The following is a 19,465-nucleotide window of genomic DNA, read 5'->3' on the forward strand; positions in this document are numbered from 1 at the left end:
TAGATTACTCCTCTTTTACCTGTTTGGGTTTGATGTCATGGAAAAACATGTTGCATTACCTCATTCCCTCTGTTGATGGCGCTACAGCAGAACAATTACACACGTTGCCTTCAAGTACCGCTAAAAAAAAAAGAGAGAGTTACCAAGAGCCAAACAGATTTTTATCACTGCCAATCAGAAAATGAAATGTTCCTAATTATAACAATGTTGTTATTAATCAACATTCAGTAGCTTAATAAAATAAAATATAATACAAAAGTGTATCTTAAGAAAAATGTAAAACAAAATATAAATCAAAAATAATCTTGATAATAAGTTCAAATGTAATTAATTTAGCTATCTTTTAGCTGTTTAAGTTACATAATCTCTATTCCAAAACTTGTACATTATACTCTACTGATACAGATAGTTTCACCAAATTCACTAGGTAACGTTTCTGTTTTGTAAAATTACCGTGTAGCCCATAACACATCACAAAAATGTAGCTGTAAAGCGGACTATTTCCAAAAGACAATCAGTAGGAGATTAGGCCATCCTCATAGTTGTCATATTTCCAACAGCCATTGAACATATCACGGCATCAGCAGCCTGTTGCTCCATCTAGTAAAAACTCCGCCGCTCATTTGCGGACTCGGACTCCGCTGTGTTCACGCTCTGTCCGACGGCAACAACCGCGTTGCTCTTTTTGAGCAACTTCTCTTCATCTGTTGACGCTGAGACTTTGAAACAATGCAGTTGTCTGGACCACGGGCGGCAGTCTGAGATGGAGAAAACCTTCACAGAGGATGACTGCGTGGATTCAGGAGCAGAGACCGGGGGGTGAGTGGGGCTGAGGTGTTTCTATCCTTAATTAACAACAGCGAAATTGTCGCGTATTTATATTTGTGTGTTGAGTAGCGCGTGCTTTTAAGTCTGTAAAAGCCGCGTGTGCACGAGCGAGTTTAAAACAAGCGACGTCCATATCTGTCAGATGGCGTCACTAAAAACCTGGAAAAAAGTAGTTTTCTCTGTTATTTATTAGGCAACGGAGGTAAATACAGAAACACGCAGCATTTTCTAAAAAAAAACCTGATGTGGTTTCGATAAGGAACATGTTAGACAATTTATTAAATATAAATACTTTATGAATTGATGAAATATTCAGAGTTATTGTTGTTCACTGTATTTCAGCTGGTAAACAGAGATGTGCTTCGGTTTCTCCTGCGGTACGTCGCTGTTGGTGTTCATGTGTTTTACAGTAGACGTCAATTAGTGCTGTTTACCTTTTGGAGCATAGTAGTACATTTAGTCGTAGCAGTAGTTTTGTTTGTGTATTGAACCGTTGTTTAGAAAACAGATCGATCTCTTTGGATATTTTTGAACAGAAATGCTGCATATTTTTGCTTTCTTGTATTTTATTTTCACTCCGCCTTAAACCTCAAATACTTATTTTGACCATTAGAGCACTATGAGCATAAAAACATACAACAGAGATCGACATTAATGTTGGGGGATGTGCATTTTAAGCTTTATCACAGTATTGCGTTGTACGTATTGCCCAAGAAACCGATGATTAAAATCAAAAATCGGTTTTCTCAGCTGGACATTCATCGCTGCAGACAGTCTGAACCTTTACGAAAACAAACACTACTCTAAAAATAGACCCTCCCTGTTATCAAACAAGCTACATCCATACAGTAGCTACATTCAGTAGTGCGACTGTCTTGCTAAACATTGCAAAAAATAACTGCAATTTGAATGATCAGTTTTGTTAACCAACAGTAAAAAAAATAGTCCAAACAGTAAAAGAAAACAGACAATACGTAACAAGAAGAATACGTAACAAGCAATTATTCAAAAGATGTTGTGTCCACATCTACCAAGTGCTTAATGTCAGAGGAGTCACATTTTTTGTTGTTGCTAAAATTAAAGTGGAACTCAAAAGTGGTGTTAGAATCATAATCCACACAGATTATAGCCAATAGTTTGGCCATAATTGAGATGTAAAGAGTTCAGATAAAGGTGGTACAGTTGTTGTTGAGCCTGTTTGTGTCATTATGTCCTTGTTTAATTGGCTTTTAAGCCGCGTTTGAACAGTTTGAACATTAAACGCTAGCAGAAAACACGCGGTGTGTGTAATAGATTTTTGCTGGATGATAAATTGTCCCGGAAGTTATTGCAATAAGCAATAACGTCGTTGTTTTGAGGCCATTATCAACTGTAGCAGCATAATAATGCATGAACACATTGTCAAAGATCAACAAACTTTAGAGTCTAATGGACATTTAACACTGGAACTGGAAGACATTTTAAATATCCAAAATAAATAAACAGAAACAACAAACAAAATTAACTATAAATTAACTAATTAACTATTACTGTTTACTCTGTAGACAAAATTGGCCTTCAAAAGAAAAAGCACTAGTTGAGACCAAAACACCAGACTGAAGACTTTTGTCTGGCAGAAAGAGAGAAAAGAGAAAAACAGTAAATCATACAAATGGAAATTATTGAGCTTGTTTTATTTTATTATTCGATTAATTGATTTAATGCAACAGGCCCAGGTGTGCTATAATATTGATGAATGTTGCAGTAATGATATGGCTTGCGATAAATAAACAAAATTTTAAAAAGTGCTTTGTGTTCATAGATCCCAGTTGTTTGCCCAACAACTGGGACAAGAAAAACATTAAGATCAAGACAAACTTTATCATGTCAACGTGACGACTTGTCTTGCAGTCGACCGAGGAAAAATTCAAATAAAAAATTGACAGAAATACAAAAATAATGACAACATTAATAATGCCGTTGAATTCATTTTCGTAGCTCTGTTTTGTTTTGAAGGGTTTTTGGAATAAAAGCAACCTAATCGATGCATTTGGGACGGCGTCGTATTTTTAGCATTGGACTAGAATCGCTCAGAGGTCTGATTTATGACGATCAGCACGGAGCCACATAAATGGAAAGTGCTGATGTGAAAGAAAGGAAGAGCGGCTGATAACCACAGAGCTGCCACCGCCACAGAATCCCGTCCTCCTCCTGCTCCTCCTCCACTCACCTCCAACACCTCTGCCTCCATCTGACCTTCAGACACCCGTCACCTCCACTCCAGTCGCACATGTCCCTAAGGTCATACCACATTTTCATTTCATATCTCGCTGGTTTTAATCCAGTTTGTAGTGAAATGAAAGCGAGTTCAGCAGAGAGATCCCTGCCTCTCTGCTTTTCTGCTCTCATCAGACGGCAGAAGGCTCCGTCTGTGCAGCTCTTCAAAGGTCATCCTGACTCACGTTAGGTCACTCTGCACTCGGGCCTCGTGTGCTCGCTGCTGCCCGCCTGCGCTTCCACTTTCTGTTTATTGTCCTTGGACGGAGATGAAGCGAAACGGCGCTTCCAGGCTCGGAGCGTCAGGCGAGATGTTAGCTGGAGCCGCCGCTGCCGAGCCCTCGCACCCCGAGGAACCGTCAACTGCACACGCCACCAACTCCAGCTGCTCTCCAGAGCCGTTAAACTGAAAAAGAATATTTTTCTTATTTCCATTCACAATTTTCCTTTTTCCTTTTACTTTTACGAAGCAAATTTTTCTTTAAACATTCGTTTAAATCAAGCTGTGTGTATTTCCTTCGTTTTCTCCCTCTTTCTTGACAGTTTCCCCTCCATGCTACCCCGCCATTTCTCTCTCTCTCTCTCTCTCTCTCTCTCTCTGTTACTTCACCTCCTCATCGCACATCACTCTCATCCAGCGCTAATTCTCATTAGGCAGACTGAAAACCTCCTGCAGCAGGAAACAGACCCTCTCCTCTGTTTCCTGCTGCTCCAGAGCCCTTATTAGTTTAGCGATGAAAACACAGGAGGGTGCATGTTGGAGGGACAGTGTTCTCTGGCTGTCAGCTAAACCCTGTGGGACTAATATTCTCATCTTAGAAAGTCCATGTGTGAGCTGAGGCTTCGCAGATGGTTCCCGTAATTACATAATGGAGAGTGTCGGTAAGCTGCCGCAGTCAAATTCGCCAGCGTGTTACACCACTTTACAGTCTTAGTAGTCATACCTCGAGAGCATTTTCAGATTCTCTCTCGTTTCAAGCTTCAGCGTGGCGTATTGGGATTTGCTGCGACAGACTGATGCCGAGAAGAGCGTAGTTAAAACATTTCTCTAACTTGTTCACAGATCAAAATCTGAACATCGTGGCATGAGGGAGGGTCAGTGGTGTTTAGAAAACAGTGTTAAAGCGTAAAGAGAGCTGGAATCAGAGAAGAGGCTAAGAAACCAGAGTGGTGGTTCTGCAAAGTACTGGCTAAAGGAATGCAAAGGCATGCCACACTTTTAAGATAGTAAAAATGCAAACCATGTATTGTTTCCTTTTCGCGTTCGCAACAGTGATACATCACAAAAAAAGCCCAATGAAAAAGCATAAGGTTTGTGGTTGTAAAGTGACAAAATGGAAGAAGGTCAAGGGTTACATATTTCTACAAGGCAATGCAGGAGAACAGCTTCATTATTTTATTTTTATTCAATATTTCTTTGATTTGTTTATTCATTGTTAAGCATAGGTTAAAATGAAAATCACCCTATATTGCTCCTTCCAGGAGATTATTAGCTTTGCTTATCACGAACCTTAAAAATAATTTTACGTGCTGCATTGAGAGCTGAGGTAATTTGTTGACTTTCATATGCTGGAACTTTGCAATAAATGAAATACACAACTAGGAAATATTTGCATTTTCTACAAAACAGCAGGGTGAAATCTGTAAATTGAAATTTTTTTGGTAGAAAATTGCTGAATAAAGTGAAGTTAACAGAATAAAGCAATGGTATAACTATTAGAAATAGAAGCAAAACTGTCAAAAAAATATTGTTGAATATTAACAAAATGGAAGAAACTTTTGAAAAGCAAAGAAGAACTGGCAGCTGGTCTGCTGAAGAAGCACAACGTTTAGCAGAAAAGTGGTAACGTTGAGTCAAAAACAGATGTTGCAATGCAAAAAAAATAGTAGAAACTTTTAAATAAATCAAATCAAATTTTATTTGTATAGCACATTTCAGCAGCAAGGCATTTCAAAGTGCTTTACATCATTACAAACACAGAAACACAATGCAACATAGAATCAATCATTAAGTCAAGTTCCATCAATAAATTTGTAATTGATTACGTTTCAAATACAATTCTAAACAGGTGGGTTTTCAGTTGAGATTTAAAAGAAGTCAGTGTTTCAGCTGTTTTACACTTTTCTGGAAGTTTGTTCCAAATTTGTGGTGCATAGATGCTGAAAGCTGCTTCTCCTCGTTTGGTTCTGGTTCTGGTGATGCAGAGGAAATGCAGACTTGTCAGCTGATCTGCTGAAATAATGTAAATATCAGCTGAAAACGGAAAAATCTACAGGGTGAGTTACAGTTTTCACACATTAATAACGTACAAAGAATTGATTTGATCCAATTCATAATGACATCTATATAAACCACAAAATGACTCATCTGATAACAAATGATACTTAAAGTGATCAAACTTTTACCTTATAATTTCTTTTAATCACGTCAGAAGAGAGCTCACGATGGTTATTAGAAGTTATCTTGCAGTGGAAATGAAAAAGACTTTATTTGGTTCGTGTCTTTATGTCTTTGGATCATTAACACATTTTTATCAGAACTGATATGAACTGCAACATTATTTCTGTAATTTTTTTAAACAATTTTTTTTTAGGGTAGCAAAAAAACAAAAAACAAAACACATCTGGTCAACTTTTTCCATATTAGTCGAATCCGTTTTCTGAATTCTCGTTGGATCTGCAGTCATGTCCAGATGCTTCAAGTTGAATAATGTCTCATGTTGCTGTTTTACTGCCAGGAATCCCAAATATGTTAGTTCCCTCTCATTAAAATGTGTTTCAGCTTAGTTGCTTATATGCAGTGTAAACAATTCGATCGGATTGCATCAAAACGGTACCTCAGTTTGTCAGATCTACCATACAGAAGCATCACTATTAGTAAAACTGGTAAGGTTCTATATATAAAAGCAGAAATTAGTTTATTTTGTTTATAGAAATTGTCACTTTAGCTGCCAAAGATGAGTTCTCTAATGTACTCTACAGTTAGACAAACAAAAAAAAAATGGTGTCGCACTGTGAATGCCGACCTTATTGACCTGTCTTGGAATGCTGTAGAAATATGCTCTCACCTAAATTATGCAGCAACACTCTGGTGGAGCAGAGTGTGGTGGGGATGATATCTGAGTAAACGTCCCAGTGTTTTATCCCAACCACACTACGATGTCTGTGCATTTTTGTGACCTGTCCAGCTGGACGTCTTCTACGCTTTAACCAAAAGTCAGTATTTGAAATAGGAGCAGGTCATCCGCATGTAGAGTGCACTTTATACTGCAATATAAACTTCTGTCTCTTCTCTCTGTTTCTTGTCTTGCTCTTCCTCCTCCCTCCCAATATGTCCACATCCCGTCTCTGTATTCATTTGTTTTGTTTTTTTTCTCTTTTGTCTTTTTCTCTGCAGATCTGATTACAGTCCTCTGTCCTCGACGAGCAGTAAGTAATCTCAACACGAAGCAGAGCAAACACTAACGCATTCAAACTCACAGCTCAGGTGCAGGACTTTATCTCCTTAATGCATCCTGACAAAATAAATCTTCTCAGAGGGGAGAAGGGTGGCCGAGGGGTGGGCTTCGTTTGCGCTTAGTGGTCTCTGAAACCAGCTGCACATTTTTAGGAAAGGGTTTTTGTGTAGAAGAAAAACAAACAGCTTGCTTTCCACAGTTCCTTTCATTGCACCAGCATGCAGTTTACCATATTTTATGTAGCACAATGGAATCTGAGCAAGAAAAAAGAAAGGATAAAAATATCAGGGAAATGTATAAATTGTAAAGGATATATTGGTAAATATCCTGTGCAGCTAAAAAAACAAAATTTATGTGAAAAAATAAAGAAAAGTCGCAATAACCTGGCTGTACATCCCTGAACATTTTTTACTGAAGCACTTATTGTCATGAGGTGTGGTGCGGGTTGGTGGTGAGGCAGACGCTATTGACCCAGATGAGATGAATAATGGATGTTTAATAGAAAATAAGTCCAGGAACAAGCAGCAGGCACAAGGAAACACTGACGAAACATAGACGAAACATTGACGAGGACCCGACGAGGAACAGAGAACACAGGTGGAGTTAAATACACGGGAGGGTAATCACAGAGACGAGACACACCTGGGAACAATCAAGGGGAGGACAGGACAACGAAGAGACGCAAGGACACAAAAAACTCTAAATGAACACAGAAAACACAGATCCTGACAGTACCCCCCCCTCAAGGGCGGCTACCAGACGCCCAAAAAAAAAAAAAAACCACAACAAGGGTGGGCGGAGGGGCGCCGGATGGGGGGCCAGAGTCCAGAAAAAACAAAAACACAACAAGGGTGGGCGGAGGGGCGCTGGACGGGGGGCCAGAGTCCAGAAAAACAAAAAACTACCCACCATTGTGGCGGAAACACAAGAAGGGCCAAGAGTCCATAAACAAACAAAAAACTACCCACAGGGTGGGCGGAGGCAAAGGAGGCAGGAACCACGGAGGTGGTCCGGCGGTCGTCCGCGGCGGCGGGAACCACGGAGGCGGTCCGGCGGCCGTCCGCGGCGCTGGAGGCGGGAACCACGGAGGCGGTCCGGCGGCCGTCCGCGGCGCTGGAGGCGGGAACCACGGAGGCGGTCCGGCGGCCGTCCGCGGCGCTGGAGGCGGGAACCACGGAGACGGGAACCACGGAGGCGGGAACCACGGAGGCAGTCCGGCGGCCGTCCGCGGCGCTGGAGGCGGGAACCACGGAGGCGGTCCGGCGGCCGTCCGCGGCGCCGGAGGCGGGAACCACGGAGGCGGTCCGGCGGCCGTCCGGCGGCCGTCCGCGGCGCTGGAGGCGGGAACCACGGAGGCCGTCCGGCGGCCGTCCGGCGGCCGTCCGCGGCGCTGGAGGTGGCGATGAGTCCCGGGGGCCGCCCACAGACGGCGACGACGAGCCCCCCGAGGCAGGGTCTCTGGTGGAGCACAGGGGGTCTCGGTCGGAACGCTGGGAGTCTCGGTCTCGGGTGGAACGCAGGGAGTCTCGGTCTCAGGTGGAACGCAGGGAGTCTCGGTCTCGGGTGGAACGCAGGAGGTCAGGGTCTCAGGAGGAACGCAGGAGGTCAGGGTCTCAGGAGGAACGCAGGAGGTCAGGGTCTCAGGAGGAACGCAGGAGGTCAGGGTCTCAGGAGGAACGCAGGAGGTCAGGGTCTCAGGAGGAACGCAGGAGGTCAGGGTCTCAGGAGGAACGCAGGAGGTCAGGGTCTCAGGAGGAACGCAGGGGGTCTCGGAAGGAACACAGGGAGTCTCGGTAGGAACACAGGGAGTCTCAGTCTCAGGTGCGCCGGCTGGAACGCCGGCTGATTCGGCCTCGGGTGCGCCGGCTGGAACGCCGGCTGATTCGGCCTCGGGTGCGCCGGCTGGAACGCCGGCTGATTCGGCCTCGGGTGCGCCGGCTGGAACGCCGGCTGATTCGGCCTCGGGTGCGCCGGCTGGAACGCCGGCTGATTCGGCCTCGGGTGCGCCGGCAGGAACGCCGGCTGATTCGGCCTCCGGTGCGCCGGCAGGAATGCCGGCTGATTCGGCCTCGGGTGCGCCGGCTGGAACGCCGGCTGCTTCGGCCTCGGGTGCGCCGGCTGGAACGCCGGCTGCTTCGTCCTCGGGTGCGCCGGCTGGAACGCCGGCTGATTCGGCCTCGGGTGCGCCGGCTGGAACGCCGGCTGATTCGGCCTCGGGTGCGCCGGCTGGAACGCCGGCAGAAACGGCCTCGGGTGCGCCGGCTGGAACGCCGGCAGAAACGGCCTCGGGTGCGCCGGCTGGAACGCCGGCAGAAACGGCCTCGGGTGCGCCGGCTGGAACGCCGGCAGGAGGTGCTGGTCCCGGAACTGGAGCGGGATCTGGGCTGGCGGAGAAACTTTGCGGCTTGGGAGGCAGAGGTTCGCCAGCCATGACGGCTAGAGCCGCCATACGCTCCCACTCTGCCTCCCTCTGCAACTCCACCAACCCCGGGTGCGGAAAGCGAGGAACCCAGTAGTCCAGCAGGTGTCCCAAGCGGATGGCGAAACCGAGGCGTCGGATGGCAGCGTATGGCTTGGCCATTGCTTCCTCGTACTCCCTGATGGTTTCCGTCAGCTCCTTAAACTCATCTGGGTCCATGATGAAAAATAAAACCAGCGTGCCTCACCGTACTGTCTGGTCGGGTCCTACTGTCATGAGGTGTGGTGCGGGTTGGTGGTGAGGCAGACGCTATTGACCCAGATGAGATGAATAATGGATGTTTAATAGAAAATAAGTCCAGGAACAAGCAGCAGGCACAAGGAAACACTGACGAAACATAGACGAAACATTGACGAGGACCCGACGAGGAACAGAGAACACAGGTGGAGTTAAATACACGGGAGGGTAATCACAGAGACGAGACACACCTGGGAACAATCAAGGGGAGGACAGGACAACGAAGAGACGCAAGGACACAAAAAACTCTAAATGAACACAGAAAACACAGATCCTGACACTTATTGATTCATTTCAGTACGGTGAATCAAATTGAACTGATGTTGATCCTGTTAATATTTGACATTCTACCTCGCATAAACTCTCCAAATCCAATATCTTTTTTCTTTTTTTGGTCCTTGAGTCCAAATTTTCACATGTCTTCATATTTATACGACATGAAAAGTCTCTACCTACCTTTTGGTATAATACCGATTTTAATTTGGAGCTGCTTATAACTTCATTCACCTTTTCAACAGACCCTGTTCCTGAAGAAAACAGGAAAGTGCCTTTTTTTTTGGAAATATATTTTTTTATAAGTGAGGGATGGATTATCTCCTTCTTATTGGTTTTGCTCCAATTAAGGAGGTGAATAGATTGTCATATTGTAATTAGCCCTACTTTTTGTTCTTAACTAAAAAGGAACCAAACCCTTCAAAAACTGTTGCCACCTTATTGAAAATGGTATCGAGTATTTTTCTTCATGGTGTCTACTTTGAATTTTCATTTTCGTGACAACCCAACTTTGCAGTCTTCCCTACCAGCTAATTTCTTGCTTTTTCCACAGACGTTGAGGAAACATAATTTTTTTTGTGATGTCATTGTTTCCCCATATATTTTCCAATTCTTGATGACTGTACAGTGACATCTGTATAATGAGGTGGGCATTTTTACAGTCTTCTCCTGACTGATACCTTTACAGCTTATACACTTGTACATTAATGCACTTTATTTGTACATTTCCTCCTCTTTACAATGATTTACTATAGTCTCGTTTTCTAACCCTTATAGATAAACAGGTGTTTGGACACAAAAAGTTAAATATTCTAGATAATAATGTAGCCACCTAGATGCCTCACATGCATTTTGTTTAATAATCTGACATATTTTTTCTACTTCTGCATCTGCATATTTCCCGATCTTATAACTTGTGCGATAAAACAACACAGTGCTCCAACAGGTGGACCGTCAGCTGTGATTAAGTGCAGTTCTAATTTAAAGGTCTTGGTTTGCAGAGGTCGCGACCTGCCTTCGGTCACTAGGCCTTTCACAATGAAGGGATTAAATCTAATATTAGCCCATTAATCTGGTCTTCAGGACGCGGCCTTATCCCAAGCTGCACCACACCCACAAGTCAGGAAGAAGAAGACACACACACACACACACGCACACCCACACACACACACACACACACACAGAGAGAGAATAATTCATCAGGGTCTGTCTGGTTTGGTTTTCCTCTCATGTTTCCTTTGCCACTGTTGTATCAGATGAACTTCTGCTCACTATTGTCATAACTGGAGGTCGACGCAGAAGCAAAGTGCCCCATAGGATGCAGTCCAAACACACCCTGGACAGTTCCTTGCGAAAAGCGCTTATTCTTGAACTTTTTCGAATTCTTTTGCGTTGAAAACTACTAATTTGGTTTGTGTTTTAAGTGATACACACAAAAGTGGTGCAAAGTTACACAGCTGAAGGAGGACGATACCTAATGAGTCTCAAACCTTTTCACAAATAATAAACAGAAAAGCTTGGAATGCATTTTTATTTATCCGTCTTTACTCTCCTACCTCTAAATCAACTCCAATGCAGCGAGTTTTCTTCAGAATGAGTAAATAGAGCCCACCTCAGTTTAAGCCCAGCTGCTCCGCTAAGGTTTGTTAGAGAACATCAGTGAACAGCTAGATTCTTACAAGCCTGTAGTTATTCTAGGAAAGACTTCCAGCTGTAATTCCAGGGCGGCTAAATAAGAGTGTTTTTAATTATTTATGGAAAAAAAATTAAAACCATGTATAATTTTTTCTTTCAGATCCCAATATACACTAATTTGTGTTAATCTATCACAAAAAAATCTTAAAATATGTTGCAGTTTCTGACTGTTAGATGACAAAATGTTAATTCTTCAAGGAAGAGTATATATATATATATATATATATATATATATATATATATATTTCTGAACTCTTCCTGAGTTAAAACATTAGTATTGTTCTTTCTAAATGAATATGAACTCTTTTTTTTGCATCATTTGAGGTCTTAAAGCGCTGCGTCTTTTTTTGTTATTTTGACCATTTCTCATTTTCTGCACATAAATACAGCATTTCTGCGTTTTAATTTCAGAGGCATGTTGTTAGTAGTTCATAGCATAAAAGAGTAATGTTCATTTTACTCAAAAATATACCCGTAAAGAGTAAAATCAGAGAAACTGACAAAAGTCCCAAAGCTCATGATTAAATGCAAAACGAAAGCTGGTGTTTAAAAAGCACATGCCTGATATTATCTACTTTAAAAAGACCCCATCTATGTTAAATACTATGAAGGAGATTATGTAGGAGAGAGTTTGCTAGTCATAGGATGTGCGGTTGAGCTGAGTCTGAGTGACCTATGACCCCGTCTCCATTAGTTTCCCTCATGTGCCTATGCACATATATAAGAATTATGAGGCTGGCTGCAGGGTAATGAGTGTTTTTGGACCAAAGGAAAGAACTGTGACTGTATGAACTCACAGAGACGGAAAAACAGACAGAAGAGGACATGTGCTGCATGATTTGTCTCAGCTATATTAACCAATATATGGTGGATGTAAATTTATACGTGGAATCCGAAGAACGGCTGATATCCAGGAGACAGAAAGTTGGACGAAAGATGAAGAGATAACTTGAGATGCGTTGAAGACGGCCAACTTTGCTGGTAACGCTAAAACAAAAAGGACAACAAAAGGCAGCGAATGAGTGTCTTTATTAGAGGCAAATGAGGAACAGAAGGAAAATCTTCAAAGTGACAAAAAAAAGGAGAAGAGATTCATTGAGGGCTTTTCTTGCAACACAGAGGCTTGAAGAAGATTGATAGATAGCGGTTTGCGGGTTGACACAGAGGAGGTTCGGATTTTCAGGGATCTCACCGTCACCAGCAGATGTTTTACTTGCGGAGCCAAGTCACATATTTAAGGCGTATCCGAGTAAATTTGTTTTTGCATCCTGCATTCTGAACATGCTTTACTGCATTCAAGCAACATATTTTTGTATACTGTGTTTGGTTGCCAAATATGTGAAAACTTCAAAACTGTTGCGACTAAATGGCTCTGTGCCGAGGATCAGACTGCAGCCTTTGTTTCATTTCCAAGTCTTGTACCTCATAGATCACATGCACTTTGATTTATTCGGGTTTCCTAACCATTTGGCACAGCTCTGTTGCTTTTTCAGAGTTATTATCCCACTCTATTATCATTGACTGGCCCGTTTGTTTGCTTATAAGAGGGATTTACGCATTCGCCACATGGTACGTCTCATCTTCACCGTCTGAAAGACAGCGCCGGGTTTCCTTCTGGATGGCAGAAGCGCTGCTGTGATGTCATCCAAAGCTCTTCCGAGAGCCGTCAGTGTGAATGAAGCTTCAGCGCTCTCGTACAAAAACACAGACACTCGCACAAAAAACTGGACATACTTTCTGTTTAGCTAAGCTTATTAGATCCAGATTCTGCTATAAGACGGCTCACAAAAAGTGCTACCAAATTATTCATGTGCCAAAATGCGAACTGAACCACAAGTCTGGGGTCACAGCTCAGAAAGCTGCAGTCAGCTGTTTGTTAATCGAAGCCACTTTTTCCTCTAACTGGCTCAATGTGATCCTGCATTAATTCTTGTGCACAGTGAAGTCGAACGGCGCTGTCAGGCAACATGGGACCATTTTTCATAACTCGCTTTTATTTTGACTTAGTCAAAATAATAATAGTAGTAATATAGTAAATTAGTGCAGCTATTTCTATGTTTCTGAAGTTTTTCTCTGTTTTGTTTTCATTATTTTGGGCCTTTTCATTTTGAAGACAGTAAACGGCTAGCTGGACTGCTCACAGCGAGATTAAGTTTAAAATATTCCCTGATGTACAAATCAATGTGGATTTGGATATAAAGTTAACTATCTGTGGCCGGCTAAAACCTGAGCAAAGTGCGCAGTGCATTGTCTGTAATTTTGGGCAGAGTCGAGAAATTCCAAACATAAGTGAAATTATACGAAAGACATGAGGCGATATGAGACTCTTATAATAAGATATCATGGAGTAAACATATACAGATTTTGAAAGTCCTGAGATAAGAGCATAACATGACCTGATCACTTTTATTCAAAACAAAACGATCATTCCTACTGCTGCTAAAGTAATTTACCTTTTGATTTTTTACAGTTTTTATTGTTATCTGTAACATTTATTGTTGTTGTTTTGAGTTACATAAATGTCGAATAAGCAGCAGCAACATTTCTTTAATAGCTTAATAAAATCAGAATTAGCTTTATTGACCAAGATTGTGTGCAGAAACTAAGGATTTAACTTTGGTTTTTAGCATTCAGACTTAAAGGTGTAAATATATAAACTTTAGAGGAAATAAAAAGAGAATAACGGAACAGAAATATTTTATATTTTTTTGCCTTTCTGCTCTTCATATAGTCACACGCGGACTCTATCAATATGATATTAGTTCAAAGCAGTAGTTGGGCTGTCTGCTCTGGTAGAGGCAACAGTCAGCTGCTGCTAAGACTGCCATTCTTTGCTTGTCTATAATAGTTATTTTTTTACAAAGTAGTTAGTGTTATTTGTAGCTGGAAACACTCAAACCTCTCTTTACTAAACACATTTAAAAAGAACACACATCCACTGAAAACCTTTCAAGAGCGTTTTCCAGGAACACGCGCTCTAAAACCGACCTGTGGTTTCTATATTAAGACAACAATCTCCTTCAGGTCCATGTTTTTACGTTCAGCCTCAGATTTAGGAAACTTATTCTTTTTCCTGTCTGGTCAGACTTCTACAAATGTCATTGTTCAGCAATCTGTCCCTGAATCTATACTAATTTAACTCGAATCAGCTGCAGTAAAAATGATCTTCACATTGTTATTTTTTAAAATCTGATTGCACTTAGAGTGCAGTGCTTGTGAGACTGTTGTTGCCCTATCAAGCCAAACGCCCTCGTCCCAACTCAGATTTCCTGGCACTCATGACTTTTGGCTTTGGTGCTAAGTCTCGTCTCCTAATCTTTGCTCACAAACAGTCTGCAGTAACCGGTAATAATCTAAATGCTTCCTCCTCCGTCTGAAACCAGCTGCATTTTCAGGCCATGAGCAGCGGCTCCACATTTCAGCCTGACTTTTATCTTCTGTCAAACGTCAGGCTTGGCAGCACAGACATACAGAACTCTTTGTGTGTTGCTCTGTGGGAAAAGAAGTCTGGATTTCCCTTCGTTATTAGACCGCGCTCATGTCGCTAGTAAATAATCTCATCAAGCTAAAGCGCCAACTAGTGTTCTGGTTTGTCTTCCGGGCGAGCGAGTAAACAAACCCGCGTTGATTCTCTCGTGTCAGCCAATGCAGTTTCATTTAATTATATGCGTCGATGCAGACGCGCAGTTTCCCTCTGTGAAGAGCGAGATGCAGCTCAGGAACAGTAACTCCCATTTCATTGCATGTGAGGCGTCTAATTGAAAACGACATCTTAGGAAACAGCGGGGAAAGATTTTACAAAGTGCCGCAACGAATAGGAATAAACAAATAAGCAAGTAAATATTGTGAAATTTTTTTTTTTTTTTTGTGGCTCATATGGAACTGTTTAGATGTCCAATACTGTGGTGCTACGAAAGTTTTTCTCTAGCAATCAGAGCACAACAGCAGACATAATAGACCTAAACAACAGGAAATAATCACAATAAGACGCCGTGGCATTGAGAAGTAGTTCTTAACCGCCTAAAACAGTTGAATAGCGGTTAATTAATTAAATAAATAAAAGATGCAGCAACTACAGCGTCGCTTACTTTCTCAAAACATTGAGAAACATGTACATAACGCGTTCTGCAGCTGCATTCATGTCCCGATATAATGAGGCCTGAGGCACGCAAAGAAGGACAAAACGTGGAAATTAGATGGGTTTATTAGAAAAAAAGGACATTCTGCAATTGAACGGCTCCAGTAAAGTTTTTGGTGTCCCATCCATCCATCTATCCATCGAGGGTGAGCTATGGCACACCCAGTCCATCACAGAGCAACACAGAGACACACGTAGATTTTCGATTTTAATTATCTGCTGAAACCAATGTTTTACGATCCAGAACTCTTTTACGTAAACTTGCATTGCTGCTTCTGGTCACGGTGTTGTATAATCTGATGTGGATAAACGATACAGATGCTGTCAGTCACACGGCTCCAATGTTTCCTCTGGTATTTTGTTGATTTTTTTTTTCTAATCTTTGAGGTTGGAAGATCTTTTGCCATCGCCCTGATCCCTCACTGCCTCCACAGATTCAGGACTCTGACTTCGAATCTGAAAACGTTTAATATTACTTCCCGTCATGTCCATATCTTGAGTTTTACTGTAGATGTGAAACAGGTCATTATGTAGACTTTAATGTAGAGCGTGACCCACAGCAATGCAGGAAAAAGTAATTCTGGATCAGTCGCTGATGTTCAATCCAATAATGACGTCGGATCGATTAAAACGTCGTTCTGCAGTGTTGCGTTCAGTAAAGACTGTTATAAACATACGCGAAGGTCAATAGTTTTATGTGGTATAATTCATTTTTTAAAATCATTCATAAAACTGCTGCAGAAGTGTTGCTGTTTGGAGACGTTGTTGTCATAGTTGTAATGTGGACTTCGTCATCCACATGAAAAGGAGCTTAAAGTATGGTAAAGTATTTGTGGTTATTATTAAGGCTAGTTTTTGGCTTGGATGTCTGTTAATCATTATAACACAAGCTGGGATTGTTTGAAAAGCTTTTTTTTAACACAATGTGAACTGGAAAGAAAGAAATTTGTCTATCTGTAAGGAAAAAGCTTTTTGAAAGACTAGCTATATTAAAGCCTCTACATATTTTTTTTGGAACAAGTCAACCACAATGAAATGAAAATAAAGTTTCTGTCTTTTTTGTTGTTGTTGTCATCTTTACCAGAAGAATAAAGAAGCCCCCATCTTGAATTTCCTCCTTCACTCTCTTTGACCGAGAGCCAAATGAGCTAAAGCTGTGACTGTCGGACTCCCGCGCGCACGCACGCACGCACGCGCGCGCAGACGGAGACGCGTTGTGAGGCGAAGCCGAGTTTTCACTTCTAATCACTCTCATATGTGGAGGGGCCACTGGAGGGATTGTTGTGTTATCTCACGTCGTCATCTGCGGGTTTGCCTGGGAGCATGTGGTCCCGGTTAACACCAGAACATGAAGCCAGAGTAAAAGTCTCTGGGAATTACAGAAGACAGGTCTGTCTTCAGTCTGCTTGTTGATGATGTGCCCATGCATGATGGTGCGCCGCGCGCCGTCAGAGCAGAACATCAGCTTCAGCTCCAAGGCTCAAGTGGATTAAGAGCTTAGAGACGCACTCCTCCAGGGCTTTGTGCACAAACTACCCCAATTCCCCCTTGCAAAAGCTGACTTAATCACTAATTTAGTCTCCTCTAACTTGAACCCCATTAAATCGCATAGCAAGGAAAAACTATTAGCTTAATGTGCTGAATAGTGCAAACTGTACGTTTTGGTTTGGTGCACCATAAATAGAAACATATGGCATCGTGTACGTCTCCCCTGAATCCAAATGGTATTCCTGTAATCAGTCAAATATGTATTTATTTATGTATTACTTTCAATAAGTGAACTGCATATGGGTCTACTTTGGGGCCATAAAGTTTGCTCAAAAGGTTTTTTGAAATTTAAATAAAAAACACATTCAAACTGAAAATATATGAAACAGAAAAAATGTTTTGAAACACCAAAAAATTCAAACTGAAAAACTAATTATAACATAATTAAAACTGAAAAAAAAAAAAACGTAACAATTTTGAAACTGAAAAAAAAAGTTCAAAACTGCTTTTCAGATTCAAATATTTTCTTTGTAGTTTCAAATATATCTTTTTTTCCAATTTCAAAACAAAATGTAATTTTTGGAGCTAATTTTATGGCCCCAATTTAGCTCCATAGATTTAGAAACCTATTTTATTAGGATTTAGCTGTATAAAACGTTATTGGAATGCTTTTATGTGTTAAACCCAACCCCTTTCTTTTCTTTTTTTTTTTTAGCAAATATAAATTTTCTTCTAAAACAACAACCTAATAATCTAAAAAGCAAAAAGTGAAAAACATCACTTATAAAGACAGAGCTGAGCCAAATATTTTCCAGCATCTCTTTTAGTTTCTCAATCAGAAACTAAACCTGCCATTTTTTAAATGCTAAATTTTTTTAAATATATACAGTACAGACCAAAAGTTTGGACACACCTTTCTAATTCAATGGGTTTACTTTATTTTCATGACTATTTATAAGGCAAGAAATCCCACTTATTAACCTGACAGGGCACACCTATGAAGTGAAAACCATTTCAGGTGACTACCTCTTGAAGCTCAGCAAGAAAATGCAGAGTGTGTGCAAAGCAGTAATCACAGCAAAAGGTTGCTACTTTGAAGAAACTAGAATATAAGGGGTATTTTCAGTTGTTTTACACTTTTTTGTTTAGTGCATATTTCCACATGTGTTATTCATAGTTTTGATGCCTTCAGTGTGAATCTGCAATGTCAATAGTCATGAAAATAAAGGAAACTCATTGAATTAAAAGGTGTGTCCAAACTTTTGGTCTGTACTGTATATCCTATTCTAATACTATTATAATCTCACTCATTTTGTGTCATACCGCCAGATGTTTTCATCCTTTTGTAAAACCTGTCGATTTCACTTTGGGACATTAAAGTTGGGCAACAGGAATGCCAAAAAACTGAAGAGCAGTAAAAAGTCTTGCCTTTAAAATGTCAACACGAATACATTTCTGGTCAGTTTCAACAAAAACTAAACTTTACGACTGTCATAAAGTAAAAACTCACTGACTATTCTGTGTGAAAGGTGGTAACCAAAATCATAATTCATAGCGCAATCCACAGCTTTTGGACCATCAAACATAGGTGAGCACAGCAGCCTTAAAATAAGTGATTATGGAGACTGGTTACTGCAATCTGCCACTTTCTGCGTGGTTTTCTCCTCCTCACTGTGTGAAATTTGTCTGGGTTCCAGTTATATTAAACTATTTGATTATTGTTTTGACCTGTTCCTCAGGTTTAGGAGAGAAGCGTTCTTCCTTTTAGAACCGTTTATAGAGATGAACAAACATCTGCCTCACTTTGCTTTTAAAGAACAAGATAAAGAAAGGCTTTTGTGTCCTAATTAGCTAGAAATGATCAATGTTACATTTATTTCACTGGAAAGATGTCAAACAATGCGTCACTAGGACTTTTGGAAATGAGTGATTTGCGTTCTTACAATAAAACCTGAATTTATTCAAAAGCTTTTTACACATATTTAGCTGATTTGCCAAAAAAAGTTGTGCAGAATGTTATTTATTAGACTTACATAAAACTGTGAAATGCTACAGATGTTTATTGCTGGATTTCCGCAACAAAGAAAGTGTTGTCTAGGTCACTCTTTTGTTGAAGGAACTTACTTTTGATTTTTTCTGCAGTGTATTCAGGCTAAATTGATACTAAGGACTCGAAAACACAAAGTCCAGTTCTTTTCTCTCTCTTACCTTAAATCCTGTTGGGCTTTGTTTATTTTTTCTCATCTCACGTTAACGACAGTCTGTTTATCCTCTGTTGCATCTCCGTCTTCGCTTGCATTTTACTCATTATCCCGGGGTTTAAATGTTTGGAGGATGTCTGGATGTCAAGGAGAATAAAACTGAATCTTAGACAGATGTTTGGAAAGGTAAGATGGCCCCAGCAGGCTGTTATTTCCCTGGCTTCAAACCCAAACCTTCCTCTTTGAGCCAGCTACTAAGAACCACGGGACCAGTGAGATCATGAGATTAGGACAGTGTGAACAGAAAACAAACAAGCACAGAGAGATAGCTTGAAAGCAAAAAAACTGTAATATCTGGATTGAACAAATTATTAGCAATAGCGTGATTGATATCCCCCCTGAACTGTTTTGG

At 41.3% G+C, this 19,465-nt stretch overlaps 1 protein-coding gene and 1 long non-coding RNA gene across 2 annotated transcripts in view; one reads left to right on the top strand and one right to left on the bottom strand.

The window, feature by feature from the left end:
* The first annotated feature begins 557 nt into the window (after positions 1-557).
* fam124a (family with sequence similarity 124 member A) overlaps positions 558-19,465 on the top strand; it is a 48,197-nt gene continuing 29,289 nt past the window's right edge. Inside the window, exons 1-2 of the mRNA XM_032568136.1 lie at positions 558-819; positions 6,482-6,513. Coding sequence (XP_032424027.1) covers positions 764-819; positions 6,482-6,513 — 88 coding nt within the window. The 5' untranslated portion in view covers positions 558-763. The remainder of the gene's footprint in view (positions 820-6,481; positions 6,514-19,465) is intronic.
* Positions 2,487-19,167, bottom strand: LOC116723325 (uncharacterized). Its single transcript, XR_004339962.1, has 2 exons — positions 19,061-19,167; positions 2,487-3,490 (listed from the first exon to the last, which is right to left on the bottom strand). It is a non-coding gene; the product is annotated as an uncharacterized LOC116723325 (long non-coding RNA).

The sequence above is a fragment of the Xiphophorus hellerii genome, chromosome 7 (assembly GCF_003331165.1).
Source record: "Xiphophorus hellerii strain 12219 chromosome 7, Xiphophorus_hellerii-4.1, whole genome shotgun sequence".
NCBI lineage: Eukaryota > Metazoa > Chordata > Actinopteri > Cyprinodontiformes > Poeciliidae > Xiphophorus > Xiphophorus hellerii.